The sequence below is a fragment of the Lolium perenne genome, chromosome 3 (genome assembly GCF_019359855.2).
Source record: "Lolium perenne isolate Kyuss_39 chromosome 3, Kyuss_2.0, whole genome shotgun sequence".
Taxonomy (NCBI): domain Eukaryota; kingdom Viridiplantae; phylum Streptophyta; class Magnoliopsida; order Poales; family Poaceae; genus Lolium; species Lolium perenne.
Window position 1 is genome coordinate 81,212,624 of NC_067246.2, and position 17,329 is coordinate 81,229,952.

At 42.5% G+C, this 17,329-nt stretch overlaps 1 protein-coding gene across 1 annotated transcript; it reads right to left on the bottom strand.

Moving 5' to 3' along the window:
• Positions 1–654: 654 nt before the first annotated feature.
• Positions 655–5,026, bottom strand: LOC139837932 (uncharacterized). The gene is made up of 6 exons (XM_071827252.1): positions 4,955–5,026; positions 4,577–4,664; positions 3,098–3,289; positions 1,571–1,821; positions 866–960; positions 655–769 (listed from the first exon to the last, which is right to left on the bottom strand). The coding sequence occupies exons 1-6, from the start codon at positions 5,024–5,026 to the stop codon at positions 655–657; spliced, it is 813 nt and encodes a 270-aa protein (XP_071683353.1).
• Between the last annotated feature and the right edge of the window lie 12,303 nt (positions 5,027–17,329).

Consider the following 17,329-nt stretch of genomic DNA (forward strand, 5'->3'; position numbering starts at 1 on the left):
ATACACCTTTTTCTCTTGAGCACACATCTAAATGTGTGTCATTGTCTATTAATAATAAAAGAAAATGAAAAAGAACACACAGGGGCACACATCAACAAAGGTGGCCTCTGTTTGTAAAACCAAAAACCAGATAAAAATAAGAAAAAGGAAAATAGACATGTACAGCCAAGGCTAGAAGCGAACAGCAATAACAGCAGAAAAATTCCTAGGCTAACACTGGATCTGATTGGTCAGGACGACGAGCATGTAAGTGCATACCTCAACAAGCTAAAGATGAACAAGACATACTCAGCAAGATGTCAAGTGGTGGCTTATACCTGCAACGATGATACTAAGCTCTGCATTCGGATAAGGTGCAGGGACTGCTCTTGACTCTCAATTTCGTCTTTCAGGATTGTGCTTCCCACCAGAAGTACCTTGCCTAGACAAACACAAATGATGCCATTCTTGCACAAAAGCCAGTTAGACAAGTGAAAGATCCCAACACATACAGCGTGACAAACTACCCAGTGCCCATGAGTCAATGCTCCCAAAAAGGAATTGGGAGCTCCACAAGCAGAATACTATAGATTGTAGTAAGGCTACTTCCTCCATCCAGGTTTGGAATACTAATCTTGCATTAATAGGCCTTGGATACACTAATGGAGTACCAAGCTAAAGCTTGATGTTCTTCTCTGCAACTCGGTAGGATTGAAATGCAGTGGTAACAGAGGCAACAGCTACTAACAAGACAAGACATTGCAGCAGGTGCCTGACCAAAAGTGCGATCCTGCGGAAACCACAGAAAATCGCTGTCAGAGGTCAACTACTGAGATAGATCACAACATATGAAATAGAGCGTCACTGTTCAAACAATCCTACTAACTTGCTTCTGCCATTTGTATCGCCCTGCCAGTTTACAACTGCAGCACCTCCGGGGTTAACCCTTTTAAGCAAAACAAGAACAAAAACTGGTCCAAACTGTATAGCCGTCTTATATAAGTACAAGGCATTTGAATGGAGAAATGGAGTTATGCCACTTCGAATGGAGAATACATGGAATTATTTGTGGGTTTTATCACAATAGTACAGGAAGTTAATTTACACTTTCAAAACAGTCTAATCTATAGTCAAATCTTGCCACTGACTAAGGTTGGACATAAACTTGCGCAATGTGGCTTCAGAATATGCAATGTGGCTTCAGAATATTTTAAGGAGACTATTTGTCAAGAAACCTACAGCTAGGTTGGTATGAATGAGCAATCCAATTTATGATGTAGCACAGCCCTATCTGAAGAAGTATCCGACAATCCATCTTATTGAGAATTACCTGTCAGGATGAAGCCGTTCATTTACATACGAACCATGCCCGGTGGACCTCATACTCATAGTATGAGTCACTGTGCAAATTCATCCAGTGAGAAGCACCACAAAGAATACAAGAGAATTTGTATGTTGAAACCTCTGCCTAGCAGAAGAACTAGCCATCAAACCACACCTAGACTTTTAGTTTGGTGTAAGAAACGGTATGAAGGAAGTGAGGAACTTCAGGGCACAGTGTTACAAACAAAAAGTGAGCCAGTCAATTTACCTGATTTAGAAGAGTGCAAGCACTAGACTCCCACAGAGAACTGATGCCCGCATCAGTTGTCCTAGAAGAAGAGGAATCCCCTGGTGCTGACTCTTGAGATTCAGATGAAGTGCTGGACTCTGCAGAACTGCTCGAAAACACAACCTTTGTGTTTTTTCCGGCTTTTGTGTGTTTTCTATCCCTTGTAGTGAAGTTAGGTGCTTGCTCAAGAGTAACAATATTTTCTGAATCATCAATGCCAGACTGGTCATGTGATCCACACCGCAGCCCAAAAAGGAACGCTCTCCCGACCCCCTCCTCTCCCGACCCTCACCCCAACCCTAACCGCCACCGCCGCCGGCAGCGCCGCCGGGGCAAAGACCCACGGGGCGTGGCGGCGGCGGGGGCCTTTCCACGCCGTCGTGCGGGACGGCGGACGGGCTCTCCCCTCCTCGACGCATACGGCGGCGGCCGGCACGGATGGTGATGGGCGGCGGCGGCTCTCGCGCTGCGGTCCCCCCCCCCCCCACCCGGTGGCTTCCACCCGCAGCACACCGGCAGGGGCTGGTGGTGGGCGGCGACCAGACCCTCGGTTTGCGCCATGCCCTCGGAGAGGGTCGGCCTGCGGTTGGTGGTGGTGGATCTTTTGATCTATCACCACGATCCGGCGGCGAGATGAAGGTGCTTGGAGGTCGGCGATGGTGTGCTGGTGGAGGGTTGGTTTGGCCAGCCCGGGATGGTAGCCGACGTGGGGGTCCGACCTGAATAAAGGTGGCGGTCCTAGGGCCTCTCTTGCGTGAAGAAGAGGACCAAGCCTGGACTCGTGATCTGGCCGGTGGGTTGAGTTCCGGAAGGCTCCGCCGGTGAATGTAACAGTGCTTTGCCTGGAGTTTGCTGGATCGGAGGTATTCGTTCGTGCGCACCCATACATTTATTCCGACCGATTGGTTCTGGAGGGAGCGGCGCGAAGCTCTTTTTCTGTGTTGACATCAACTGACTATGGATCCATGATGAAAGCCGGAAGAAGAGAATTTCATGAAGGCCGGAGGGGAGGACTAGCTAAGGGAGGTTCAAGTCTCCGCGCTGTTGAGGGGCTTGCTTGGTGTTCCGGGCTTCACAGCAGTGGTATGAAAGTGGGGGCGACAACACAGGTGAAGGGCAGAGTCCTACCTTTCAGGATGAAAACTCAAGGTCTGGCCTTAACTGGTTGTGCCTGGCAATGACCTTCGTGGAGGCATTGTTTTGAGAGTGCAGACTATCTTCACGGTGAAAACCTAAGATCTTTGATCGGGCGACGAAGGTGTTTGAGCACTGTTTCCTTCTTGGAGGCGTCGTTTTTGGAGAGTCTGTAATTCAGGTGGTGTCTTGGCTGTGGATGTATTGCTGTTGTTAGACCCGAGATATTGTAGCGGGACTTTTGGTTCTTAGTTTTCTTTTCCTTTTTTTTGGCTATGTGCATCCGTAGTGCCATTACGGTGGTGCGTTGTTGTAGAGGCTGTGTGTAATTGTTATCTCTTGATATTAATATATTCTCTTTCTCGAAAAAATGTGATCCACACCACAAGTCATCTTGCATTCTCCTTTCAGCAGCCATGGCAGCAGCTTGTGCTGGACTCAACGCACTCATAACATAATTATTTCCACCCAGCTTTCTTGGCACAGATGGCAGTAGAGCTCCATTCTTTGCCCATTTCCGTGTTGCACTTAATGTAGCTTTCGGAAGAGATGGTGGTGGTGGATTTTTTTCGATAAAGGATGTTTTATTATTTTTGATAAGCAATTACATCCAGCCTCTGCATAATCAGGATGCACACAGCCGTTCAAGTATCTGGAATCAAAGTATAAAAAAAAGGCGAAATACATATCGGAACGATGAATCATATAATGCCTAGGGTGAAGGTGGTGCTGCTATCCGTAGACTATGCTACCACCCATGTAGGAAAAAAGTATCCCTCGCCGTAGCCTCCAACCGTGTACAAACCTCCGTAAAGAGGTCTCGGTTCTCCACCCGCTGAAGAGGTAACCATGAACGGAGAATACCTGTACATCTGTAGATGACCTGCAACAAGGAACAATTTTTATCGTTAAAAATCTTGTCATTTCTACTTAGCCAAAGCGCCCAGATAACTGCTAGCGCCCCCACCCTAAGAAGCAACTTAAACCTTGAATCGATACCGTGAAGCCAATTGCCAAAGACATTAGACACACTAGTCGGGTGATAGCTACTTGGATGACTGACCATATAGATCTAGCAAAATGGCATTGGAAAAAAAGGTGTTTAATGGATTCATCATGATGACAGAAAACACACCTCGAACTTCCGTGCCAATTCCGCTTAACAAGATTATCTTTGGTAAAAATAACTCCTCGACGAAGGTACCATCCAAATATTTTAATTTTTAATGGTATCTTCATCTTCCAGATTTTGTTATTATTATTAACTGGTATATCAGAATGTAGGATCGCATTGTATAAAGATTTGACTGAGAAAGTACCATCTACATGAAGATTCCATCTAAATTCATCCAGTTCAGGCAATAGGTGAATATCACCCAGATGGTGAATTAGAGTGTTCCATGCTTGTAGCCTTTGCCCAAGTAAAACCCGTCTGAACGTCACATTCGGGGGTGAGGTAGCCATTACGGTGGCAATGGTATCACCTTTGCGACGAACAATACTATATAAAGCAGGATAATGTTCACTTAAGGAAGCATTGTCTAACCAAACATCTTCCCAGAAACGTATCTGTGCTCCATTTTTAATCGAGAAAGTACCATGACGAAAGAAAACATTCTTTGTCGCCATGAGACCAGCCCAGAAGTGAGAATCTCCAGGTTTCTAAACCACTTGGGATAACGTCTTCGAGCCAATATACTTTCTCCGAAGAATAGTTTGCCAAATCCCATCCTCGGCAAGAAGCTTAAAAAGCCATTTACCCAGCAGAGCTGAATTCTTAACCTCCAGGTCATGAACTCCAAGTCCCCCTTGATATTTGGGACTACAAACCATTTCATGGTGGTGGTGGATGGATTGAAAATCCACCTAATCGCCTGCCTGTGCCATCAAAGCATTGTCCTGGCCCAGTGATACCCTTTGAAACAAGTTCTTCACATTCCTGAATTATTATCCATAAGCAACATAAGCTTCTGATGGTCAAGAAAAAACTAGGTACATTTCAACTGTGCAAGTAGACAATAACCGCACTTCACACCTCACAAAGAACGAAAAGCTAGAATAACTCAACTTCAACAATTTACTCAAGAAATTATCGAAACTATTTGTGTATCTGTATTAGCAGCATTTCCACGCAAGAACTTTATTGTAGCCCCAGCGTTTGATAGTGACAGATCAGCAAAAAATGTGATATTTGGAATAAATAAACAGTGAGGCTACTAACTTGCATGCGGTTGAGGAGTGTGCGGACAGAGTCTTGAGGGCGCGGATCTCCCACACCTTGTGCAGGTCGCCCACCTCCATCGCCGCTGCCAACGTCTCTCGACTAAAATTGGATTGGGAGCGACGGCGAGCCGGGCGGTGAGACGAACAACGCGTTTGGTTCTTGGAGGTAATTTTTTCGATAAAGAGAATATATTAATATCAAGAATATACCAATTACACTCAGCCTCTGCAACAACACACAATTCTAATGGCACTACGGATGCACACAGCCAAAAACAAGAAAAGAAAACTAAGAAATAAAAATCCCGCTACAGTATCTCGGGCCTAACAACAGAAATATATCCACCGCCAAGACAACACCTGAATTACAGACTAGTCCTCGCTCTCAAAACAAATGCCTCCACCAAGGACATTGCCAGGCACAACCAATTAAGGCCAGACCTTGGGTTTTCACCCTGAAAGGTAGGACTCTGCACTTCACCTGTGTTGTCGCCCCCACTTTCATACCGCTGCTGTGAAGCCCGGAACACCAAGCAAGTCCCTCAACATCGCAAAGACTTGAACCTCCCTTAGCTAGTCCTCCCCTCCGGCTTTCATGAAATTCTCTTCTTCCGACTTTCATCATGGATCCATAGTCACTTGATGTCAATCAAAGAAAAAGAGCTTTGCGCCGCTCCCTCCAGAACCAATCGGTCGGAATAAAAAAAATGGGTGCGCACGACCGAATACCTCCGATCCAACAAACTCCAGACAAAAGCACTGTTACATTCATCGATGGAGCCTTCCGGAACTCAACACTCCGGCCAGATCACGAGTCCAGGCCTCCGGTAGGTCCTCCTCTTCACGCAAGAGAGGCCCTAGGACCGCCGCCTTTATTCAGGTCGAACCCCCACGTCGGCGACCATCCTGTAGGATAACGTTGCATAGAAAACAAAAAATTTCCTACCGCGAACACGCAATCCAAGCCAAGATGCAATCTAGAAGACGGTAGCAACGAGGAGGTATCGAGTCTCACCCTTGAAGAGATTCCAAAGCCTACAAGAGGAGGCTCTTGTTGCTGCGGTAGACGTTCACTTGCCGCTTGCAAAAGCGCGTAGAAGATCTTGATCACGATCGGTTCCGGCGCCACGAACGGGCAGCACCTCCGTACTCGGTCACACGTTCGGTTGTTGATGAAGACGACGTCCACCTCCCCGTTCTAGCGGGCAGCGGAAGTAGTAGCTCCTCTTGAATCCAACAGCACGACGGCGTGGTGTCGGTGGTGGTGGAGAAGTCCGGCGGAGCTTCGCTAAAGCTACGCGGGAGTTATGGAGGAGAGGGGGGCGGCAAGGGTTTGGGAGGGGGTGGCCGGCCTCAAGGGGGTGCGGCCAACTTGTGGCTTTGTGGTGGCCGGCCCCCTCCCCTATGCCCCTCATTATATAGGTGGAACCCCAAGAGTTAGTCCCCAAGTCTTCGAATAAGACCCGAACCAAAAACCTTCCATACGGAGGGGAAACCTAGCCAAGCTAGGACTCCCACTAGAGGTGGGAGTTCCACCTCCCATATGGGGGGGTGGCCGGCCCCCTAAGGGGGAGTCCACTTGGGACTCCTCCCCCACTAGGGTTGGCCGGCCATGGAGGTGGAGTCCCATGTGGACTCCACCTTCCTTGGTGGTTTCTTTCGGACTTTTCTAGAACCTTCTAGAACCTTCCATAGAACCTTCCGCGACATTTTAATTCACATAAAATGACATTCTATATATGAATCTTATTCTCCGGACCATTCCGGAACTCCTCGTGATGTCCGGGATCTCATCCGGGACTCCGAACAAATATTCGAACTCCATTCCATATTCAAGTACTACCATTTCAACATCCAACTTTAAGTGTGTCACCCTACGGTTCGTGAACTATGCGGACATGGTTGAGTACTCACTCCGACCAATAACCAATAGCGGGATCTGGAGATCCATAATGGCTTCCACATATTCAACGATGACTTTAGTGATCGAATGAACCATTCACATACAATACCAATTCCCTTTGTCACACGATATTTTACTTGTCCGAGGTTTGATCTTCGGTATCACTCTATACCTTGTTCAACCTCGTCTCCTGACAAGTACTCTTTACTCGTACCGTGGTATGTGGTCTCTTATGAACTCATTCATATGCTTGCAAGACATTAGACGACATTCCACCGAGAGGGCCCAGAGTATATCTATCCGTCATCTTGATGGACAAATCCTTTGTTGATCCATATGCCTCAACTCATACTTTCCGGATACTTAATCCCACCTTTATAGCCACCCATTTACGCAGTGGTGTTTGGTGTAATCAAAGTACCTTTCCGGTATAAGTGATTTACATGATCTCATGGTCATAAGGACTAGGTAACTATGTATCGAAAGCTTATAGCAAATAACTTAATGACGAGATCTTATGCTACGCTTAATTGGGTGTGTCCATTACATCATTCATACAATGACATAACCTTGTTATTAATAACATCCAATGTTCATGATTATGAAACTAATCATCCATTAATCAACAAGCTAGTTTAAGAGGCATACTAGGGACTTCTTGTTGTCTACATATCACACATGTACTAATGTTTCGGTTAATACAATTATAGCATGATATATAAACATTTATCATAAACATAAAGATATAAATAATAACCACTTTATTATTGCCTCTAGGGCATATCTCCTTCAGTCTCCCACTTGCACTAGAGTCAATAATCTAGATTACATTGTAATATACCTAACACCCATGGCATTCTGGTGTGGGTCATGCTTTGCCCTAGGGAGAGCTTTAGTCAACGGATCTGCTACATTTGCATTCTGGTGTTGGTCATGATTTGCCCTAGGGAGAGCTTTAGTCAACGGATCTGCTACATTCAGATCAGTGTGTACTTTGCAAATCTTTACTTCTCCATCTTCGATGTACTCGCGAATCGAGTGGTAACGCAGCTTGATATGCTTCAGCCTCTTGTGTGACCTTGGCTCTTGTGCATTGGCGATGGCACCCATGTTATCACAATAAATGATTAATGGGTCCAATGCACTAGGAACCACACCGAGCTCTACAATGAACCTCTTCATCCATACCGCTTCTGATGAAGCCTCTGAAGCCGCTATGTACTCTGATTCTGTTGAAGACTTCGCCACCGTGCACTGCTTCGAGCTTGCCCAGCTTACTGCAGCACCATTCAATATAAACACGTACCCAGATTGTGACTTAGAGTCATCAGGATCAGTGTTCCAACTTGCATCGGTGTAACCACTTACAACGAGCTCTTGGTCACCTCCATAACAAAGAAACATATCCTTAGTTCTTTTCAAGTACTTCAGGATATTCTTGACCGCTGTCCAGTGTTCCATTCCTGGATCACTTTGATATCTGCTAGTCAAACTAACAGCATGTGCTATATCCGGTCTAGTACATAGCATGGCATACATGATAGATCCTACTGCCGAGGCATAGGGGATTTTACTCATCCTTTCTCTTTCTTCTGCCGTAGCCGGTCCTTGAGTCTTACTCAAGACTTTGCCTGGTAACATAGGTAAGAACCCTTTCTTACTTTCGTCCATTCTAAACTTCTTTAGAATCTTGTCCAGATATGTACTCTGTGATAGCCCTATTAGGCGTCTTGATCTATCTCTATAAATCTTGATGCCTAATATATATGATGCTTCACCAAGGTCTTTCATTGAAAAACTATTATTCAAATAACCTTTAACACTGCTTAATAGTTCTATATCATTCCCGATCAACAATATGTCATCTACATATAATATCAGGAATGCTACAGAGCTCCCACTCACTTTCTTGTAAATACAGGCCTCTCCATGACACTGTATAAACCCGAAGTCTTTGATCACCTTATCAAAGCGTCGGTTCCAACTTCTCGATGCTTGCTTCAGTCCATAGATTGAACGCTGAAGTTTGCATACTTTGTCAGCATTTTTAGGATCGACAAAACCTCTGGGTTGTACCATATACAACTCTTCCTCAATGTCTCCATTAAGGAACGCCGTTTTGACATCCATCTGCCAAATCTCATAATCGAAAAATGCAGCTATTGCTAACAAAATCCTTACAGATTTTAGCTTCGCTACAGGTGAGAAAGTCTCATCGTAGTCAACTCCTTGAATTTGACGGAAACCCTTTGCGACAAGTCGAGCTTTATAGACAGTAATATTACCATCAGCATCTGTTTTTCTCTTGAAGATCCATTTATTTTCGACAGCCTTTCGGCTATCAGGTAAGTCTACCAAAGTCCATACTTTGTTATCATACATGGATCCCATTTCGGATTTCATGGCTTCTTGCCATTTGTTGGAATCTGGGCTCATCATCGCTTCTTCATACGTCGCATGGGTCTGATGCTGTCCAGGACTGGCGCGTGGTTGACGAGGGAGGAAATCCTTGTTGTGTAGCTTTCTGGTCCCCGGCAACGGCGCCAGAAAATAGCTTGATGTCTACGTTCCCCCTCCTTTCCTGTAGACAGTGTTGGGCCTCCAAGAGCAGAGGTTTGTAGAACAGCAGCAAGTTTTCCCTTAAGTGGATACCCAAGGTTTATCGAACTCAGGGAGGAAGAGGTCAAAGATATCCCTCTCATGCAACCCTGCAACCACAAAGCAAGAAGTCTCTTGTGTCCCCAACACACCTAATAGGTGCACTAGTTCGGCGAAGAGATAGTGAAATACAGGTGGTATGAATATATATGAGCAGTAGCAACGGTGCCAGAAAATAGCTTGCTGGCGTGTAGTTGATGGTGGTAGTATTGCAGCAGTAGTAACACAGTAAAACAGTAAACAAGCAGCGATAGCAGTATTTAGGAACAAGGCCTAGGGATTACACTTTCACTATTGGACACTCTCAACATTGATCACATAACAGAACAGATAAATGCATACTCTACACTCTTGTTGGATGATGAACGCATTGCGTAGGATTACACGAACCCTCAATGCCGGAGTTAACAAGCTCCACAATTTGTTCATATTTAGTAACCTTATAGTGTAAGATAGATCAAAAGACTAAACCAAGTACTAACATAGCATGCACACTGTCACCTTCATGCATATGTAGGAGGAATAGATCACATCAATAATATCATAGCAATAGTTAACTTCATAATCTATGAGAGATCATGATCATAGCATAAACCAAGTACTAACACGGTGCACACACTGTCACCTTTACACACGTGCAGGAGGAATAGAACTACTTTAATAACATCACTAGAGTAGCACATAGAATAGTAGTGATACAAAACTCATATGAATCTCAATCATGTAAAGCAGCTCATGAGATTATTGTATTGAGGTACATGGGAGAGAGATTAACCACATAGCTACAGCGGAGCCCTCAGCCTCGGGGGTGGATTACTCCCTCCTCATCATGGAGGCAGCGATGGCGGTGAAGATGGCGGTGAAGACGGCGGTGGAGATGGCTCCGGGGGCAATTCCCCGTCCCGGCAGGGTGCCGAAACAGAGTTCTGTCCCCCGAATTGGAGTTTCGCGATGGCGGCGGCGCCCCTGGAGTCTTTCTGGAGTTTCGTCAATTGGTGTCGAAGTTTTAGGTCACGACGGCTTAAATAGGCGAAGAATCGGAGTCGGAGGGGCCACGGGCTGCCCAAACCATAGGGGGGCGCGCCCCCCCCTTGGGCCGCGCCGCCCTAGGGTGTGGGGCCCCCCTGGCACCCCTCTGACCTTTCTCCGGTGCTCTGGAAGCTTCGCATATTTTTAAGACTTTCGGCGTTGATTTCATCCGATTCCGAAAATATTTCCTTACTAGGATTTCTGAAACCAAAAACAGCAGAAAACAGCAACTGGCCTCTCGGCATCTCGTCAATAGGTTAGTTCCGGAAAACGCATAAAAATGATATAAAGTATGAACAAAACATGTTGGTATTGTCATAAAACAAGCATGGAACATCGGAAATTATAGATACGTTGGAGACGTATCAGCATCCCCAAGCTTAGTTCCTACTCGTCCTCGAGTAGGTAAACGATAAAAGATAATTTCTGAGGTGACATGCTACCAACATAATCTTAATCATACCATTGTAAAGCTTATGAGATGAATGCAGCGATTCGAAACAATGTAAATGACATGAGTAAACAAGTGAATCATATAGCAAAGACTTTTCATGAATAGTACTTTCAAGACAAGCATCAATAAGTCTTGCATAAGAGTTACTCATAAAGCAATAATTCATAGTAAAGCATTGAAGCAACACAATGGAAGATTAAGTTTCAGCGGTTGCTTTCAACTTGTAACATGTATATCTCATGGATAGTTGTCAATGCAAAGCAATATAACAAGTGCAATAAGCAAGTATATAAGAATCAATGCACAGTTCACACAAATGTTTGCTTCTTGAGGTGGAGAAAGATAGGTGAACTGACTCAACAATAAAAGTAAAAGAATGGTCCTTCAAAGAGGAAAGCATCGATTGCTATATTTGTGCTAGAGCTTTTATTTTGAAAACATGAAACAATTTTGTCAACGGTAGTAATAAAGCATATGTATCATGTAAATTATATCTTACAAGTTGCAAGCCTCATGCATAGTATACTAATAGTGCCCGCATCTTGTCCTAATTAGCTTGGACTACCGGATCATCACAATGCACATGTTTTAACCAAGTGTCACAAAGGGGTACCTCTATGCCGCCTGTACAAAGGTCTAAGGAGAAAGCTCGCATTTGGATTTCTCGCTATTGATTATTCTCAACTTAGACATCCATACCGGGACAACATAGACAACAGATAATGGACTCCTCTTTTATGCATAAGCATGTAACAACAATTAATAATTTTCTCATTTGAGATTGAGGATATATGTCCAAAACTGAAACTTCCACCATGGATCATGGCTTTAGTTAGCGGCCCAATGTTCTTCTCTAACAATATGCATGCTTAACCATAAGGTGGTAGATCTCTCTTACTTCAGACAAGACGGACATGCATAGCAACTCACATGAAATTCAACAATGAATAGTTGATGGCGTCCCAAGTGAACATGGTTATCGCACAACAAGCAACTTAATAAGAGATAAAGTGCATAATTACATATTCAATACCACAATAGTTTTTAAGCTATTTGTCCCATGAGCTATATATTGCAAAGGTGAATGATGGAATTTTAAAGGTAGCACTCAAGCAATTTACTTTGGAATGGCGGAGAAATACCATGTAGTAGGTAGGTATGGTGGACACAAATGGCATAGTGGTTGGCTCAAGGATTTTGGATGCATGAGAAGTATTCCCTCTCGATACAAGGTTTAGGCTAGCAATGTTGTTTGAAGCAAACACAAGCACGAACTAGTACAGCAAAACTCACATAAAAGACATATTACAAGCATTATAAGACTATACATCGTCTTCCTTGTTGTTCAAAACACCTCACTAGAAAATATCTAGACTCTAGAGAAACCACTCATGCAAACCAAATTTTAACAAGCTCTATGTATTTCTTCACTAATAGGTGCAAAGTATATGATGCAAGAGCTTAAGCAAGAGCACAACAATTGCCAAGTATCAAGTTATTCAAGACATCATACCAATTACTACATGTAGCATTTTCCAATTCCAACCATATAATAATTAACGAAGCAGTTTCAACCTTCGTCATGAAAATTAAAAGCTAAGAACACATGTGTTCATGCGAACCAGCGGAGCGTGTCTCTCTCCCACACAAGCATTTATTCAACAAAAACAAAACAAGAAACATACTGACGCTCCAAGAAAAGCACATAAGATGTGATGGAATAAAAATATAGTTTCAGGGGAGGAACCTGATAATGTTGTCGATGAAGAAGGGGATGCCTTGGGCATCCCCAAGCTTAGACGCTTGAGTCTTCTTGATATATGCAGGGGTGAACCACCGGGGCATCCCCAAGCTTAGAGCTTTCACTCTTCTTGATCATAGTATATCATCCTCCTCTCTTGACCCTTGAAAACTTCCTTCACACCAAACTTCTCATAAACTTCATTAGAGGGGTTAGTACATAATCAAAAACTCACATGTTCAGAGGTGACACAATCATTCTTAACACTTCTGGACATTGCTCAAAGCTACTGGAAGGTAATGGAACAAAGAAATCCACCCAACACAGCGAAAGAAGCAATGCGAAATAAAAGGCAGAATCTGTCAAAACAGAACAGTCCGTAAAGACAAATTTCTAATAAATACTTCCGTTGCTCAGATCAGAAAACTCAAAACTAATGAAAGTTGCGTACATATCTGAGGAACACGCACGTAAATTGGCATATTTTTCTGATTTTTCTACAGAGAAAACAGCCCAGATTCGTGACAGATAGAAATCTGTTTCTGCGCAGAAATCCAAATCTAGTATCAACCTTCAATTAGAGGCTTCACTTGGCACAACAAAACACAAAACTAAGATAAGGAGAGGTTGCTACAGTAGTAAACAACTTCCAAGACACAAATATAAAACAAAGTACTGTAGCAAAATAACACATGGGTTATCTCCCAAGAAGTTCTTTTCTTTATAGCCATTAAGATGGGCTCAGCAGTTTTAATGATGCACTCGCGAGAAATAGTATTTGAAGCAAAAGAGAGCATCAAGAGGCAAATTCAAAACACATTTAAGTCTAACATGCTTCCTATGAAGAGGAATCTTATACACAAATGAATTCATGAAGAACAAAGTGACAAGCATAAGAGGATAAAACACGAGTAACTTCAAGATTCTCAACATAAGGAGGGGAAACTTAATATTATTAAGATGCATACAACCATATTTCCCTCTCTCATAATAACTTTCAGTAGCATCATTGATGAAATCCACAATATACCCATCACTTAAAACATTCTTATCATGGTTCATATGCATAGAAGTATCATTAATTTTAGCATAAGAAGAGTTATTCTCATTAATAGTAATTGGAGCAAGATTATTATCAAGAATTTGAACATGGTAAACAAGTTGCATATTAAAAGAATTGTTTTTGGTAATCCAATCATGACTATGACAAGTTTCATAAGGGTAGTTATAACCTATATCATAGCATTCTTTATAATAATCATCAAAGGTCGGAGGCACAGTGTCATCATAAGAAATAGAATAGTTATCTTTCACAGTTGGTTTATCTGTGTCCATACCATCATTGTTATTAGAAGGAGATGCATCAAGAACATAATGACCAGTAGCAAAAGGATTTTCAAACACCTCTTCCCCAAGCTTAGAGCTTTCTATATCATTATGGGAGGAAGCATGGATAGCACTGACACTATGGCAATTATTATCATCATCATTTTCAGAATTAGTTTCCCAGAGATTTGCAATATCAAAAGTAGTGCGCTCATTCAAATCATGATTGCTAATATATGTAAAGGGCATAGGAAGATCATCGTATTCAGATTCATTATCACAATAATCATTAGGAGCAACATACTTACGGTTACTTGGCGTTATCTCATTCACGCGGGGATACGCCGTTACCTCTTTCTTTTTATTCTCCTTCTTCTTCTTCTTCGTTCCCTTCTTCTTCTTCTTCTCTTCCTTCTCCTCGTTCCCTTCTTTAGGAGGAAAAGGCTTGAAGGGTAGCTTGTCCGCATAACCTGATTTATTTTCAGAAACAATAGAAGAAACTTGGGAGGATCCCTCCTTTTCATTAATTAGTTGAAAACACACAGCGGTCCTATCATATTTTGGCAAGGTGTCATCTTCTAAAATATTTTGTATGTAAGTATTTGTATGGCTATTATCAATGCAATAAGAAAAACACCCATGCAGGACATCATCAATATCAAGATCACTCATATGTAACAAAGAGATTTTTCTCGACAGTTCTTCACACCCCAAAAATAAAGTAAGTTCATCATGCTGATTAGGAGTAATTTCATGATCACAATACAAATTTGCAGCACTCATTGGGTTCAAATTATCATTGGAGGAGCATTGAAAATTAAAATGACCCACTTCATGGCAAACTTCACAAATAAAAGGATAGAGGGCACAAACTTTTTTACCAAGATCATCTAGAGCCCTAAACCACTTTCTAGTTTTTTCATTAATATGATGGATGCAATATTCATCTTCGATTTGATTAATTCCACAAGGTCTATGCATTCCACAAAAATTAACATGCTTATAAGAAATAGCGTTCTTAGGAGTTTGAGCAAGCTCATTGCAATAATTAACAACAATTTCATTCTTCATGCAAGCCTCTTTAAAAGGTTCATGATACTTATCAAAATTCTTTTTAGGCAATTCAAAATGGGAAGCAAAGGCTTTATAAAGATTTGCAGCAATTTGAGAGTCAAGACCATAAGTAGCACTCATATTTCGAAATTCATCGGTATCCATAAAGGCTTCAATGCATTCATAATCATAATTTATACCTGACTCTTTACCTTCATTGTTCTCCCATCCTTCAGCGTTCTCCTTAATCCGATCAAGAAGATCCCACCTAGCTTCAACCTCCTTGCTTGTGAAAGATCCCTCCGAACACGCGTCCAGATAGTCCTTGTGTTGTCCTGAAAGCCTCGCATAAAAATTATTAACAATAACATTACGGGGAAGCTCATGAATGGGACATTTGAGCATTAGTGACTTCAGTCTCCCCCACGCTTGAGAAATACTCTCTCCATCACGAGGATAAAAGTTATAAATATAATTCCTATCAATATGCACTTCATGAGGAGGATAAAATTTAGAATAAAAGAGAGATGCAATTTCCTCCCAACCAAGAAAATGTCTATTCTCCAACAATTTATACCAATGCGCCGCTTTACAGACAAATAAACAGAGAATAGCTTCTTCCTCACTTCATCCATAGAGATACCTGCACACTTGAATAACCCACATAATTCGTGCAAAAACAATAAATGATCTCTAGGATGGACAGTTCCATCCCCTTTATAGTGGTTGTCCATAACACGTTCAATAATTTTCATAGGTATTTTATATGGAATACTTTCAGCAGGTGGATTTAAAATATCAGAAGCATCATTAGAGTTATCGCATATGGGAGATAAAGCATTATCAGAGCAAAATATTTCTTCCAAAGCTGAGGAGCAACAAAGATTATTTTTATATAAACTAGCTTCCCCAAGCTTAGACTTATCCATAGTATTAGCAGTAATTGCATTCATACTAATAACATCGCTACTAGCATGCAGATAAGGTTCCATAGGTTTTTTAATTTTCGCATTAAACAATTCTAAATCAGGAAAAAGATTAAAAAGCTCACCAATTTTTTTGTTGTTTTCCATTATGCCTAACTAGTGTAAACAAGAAACAAAAAGATGCAATTGCAGAATCTAAAGGAAATAGCTTCGAGTACTTACAGCGGAAAATAGCTTGGTAGCCGGGGTCCGGAGTGTGAGTACCTTTTACCTTTCCTCCCCGGCAACGGCGCCAGAAAATACTTGATGCTGTCCAGGACTGGCGCGTGGTTGACGAGGGAGGAAATCCTTGTTGTGTAGCTTTCTGGTCCCCGGCAACGGCGCCAGAAAATAGCTTGATGTCTACGTTCCCCCTCCTTTCCTGTAGACAGTGTTGGGCCTCCAAGAGCAGAGGTTTGTAGAACAGCAGCAAGTTTTCCCTTAAGTGGATACCCAAGGTTTATCGAACTCAGGGAGGAAGAGGTCAAAGATATCCCTCTCATGCAACCCTGCAACCACAAAGCAAGAAGTCTCTTGTGTCCCCAACACACCTAATAGGTGCACTAGTTCGGCGAAGAGATAGTGAAATACAGGTGGTATGAATATATATGAGCAGTAGCAACGGTGCCGTAAAAATAGCTTGCGGGCGTGTAGTTGATGGTGGTAGTATTGCAGCAGTAGTAACACAGTAAAACAGTAAACAAGCAGCGATAGCAGTATTTAGGAACAAGGCCTAGGGATTACACTTTCACTAGTGGACACTCTCAACATTGATCACATAACAGAACAGATAAATGCATACTCTACACTCTTGTTGGATGATGAACGCATTGCGTAGGATTACACGAACCCTCAATGCTGGAGTTAACAAGCTCCACAATTTGTTCATATTTAGTAACCTTATAGTGTAAGATAGATCAAAAGACTAAACCAAGTACTAACATAGCATGCACACTGTCACCTTCATGCATATGTAGGAGGAATAGATCACATCAATAATATCATAGCAATAGTTAACTTCATAATCTATGAGAGATCATGATCATAGCATAAACCAAGTACTAACACGGTGCACACACTGTCACCTTTACACACGTGCAGGAGGAATAGAACTACTTTAATAACATCACTAGAGTAGCACATAGAATAGTAGTGATACAAAACTCATATGAATCTCAATCATGTAAAGCAGCTCATGAGATTATTGTATTGAGGTACATGGGAGAGAGATTAACCACATAGCTACAGCGGA

What these genes read in the sequence shown, in the direction of transcription:
- LOC139837932 (XM_071827252.1), bottom strand. Translation starts at nt 5,026, where the DNA reads ATGGAGGTGGGCGACCTGCACAAGGTGTGGGAGATCCGCGCCCTCAAG. An exon ending in ATTAGGTGGATTTTCAATCC is followed by an intron (nt 3,290 to 4,576) that starts ATCCACCACCAC and finishes TTATCGAAAAAA; the next exon opens with ATCCACCACCACCATCTCTT. An exon ending in GATACAAATGGCAGAAGCAA is followed by an intron (nt 770 to 865) that starts GTTAGTAGGATT and finishes TGGTTTCCGCAG; the next exon opens with GATCGCACTTTTGGTCAGGC.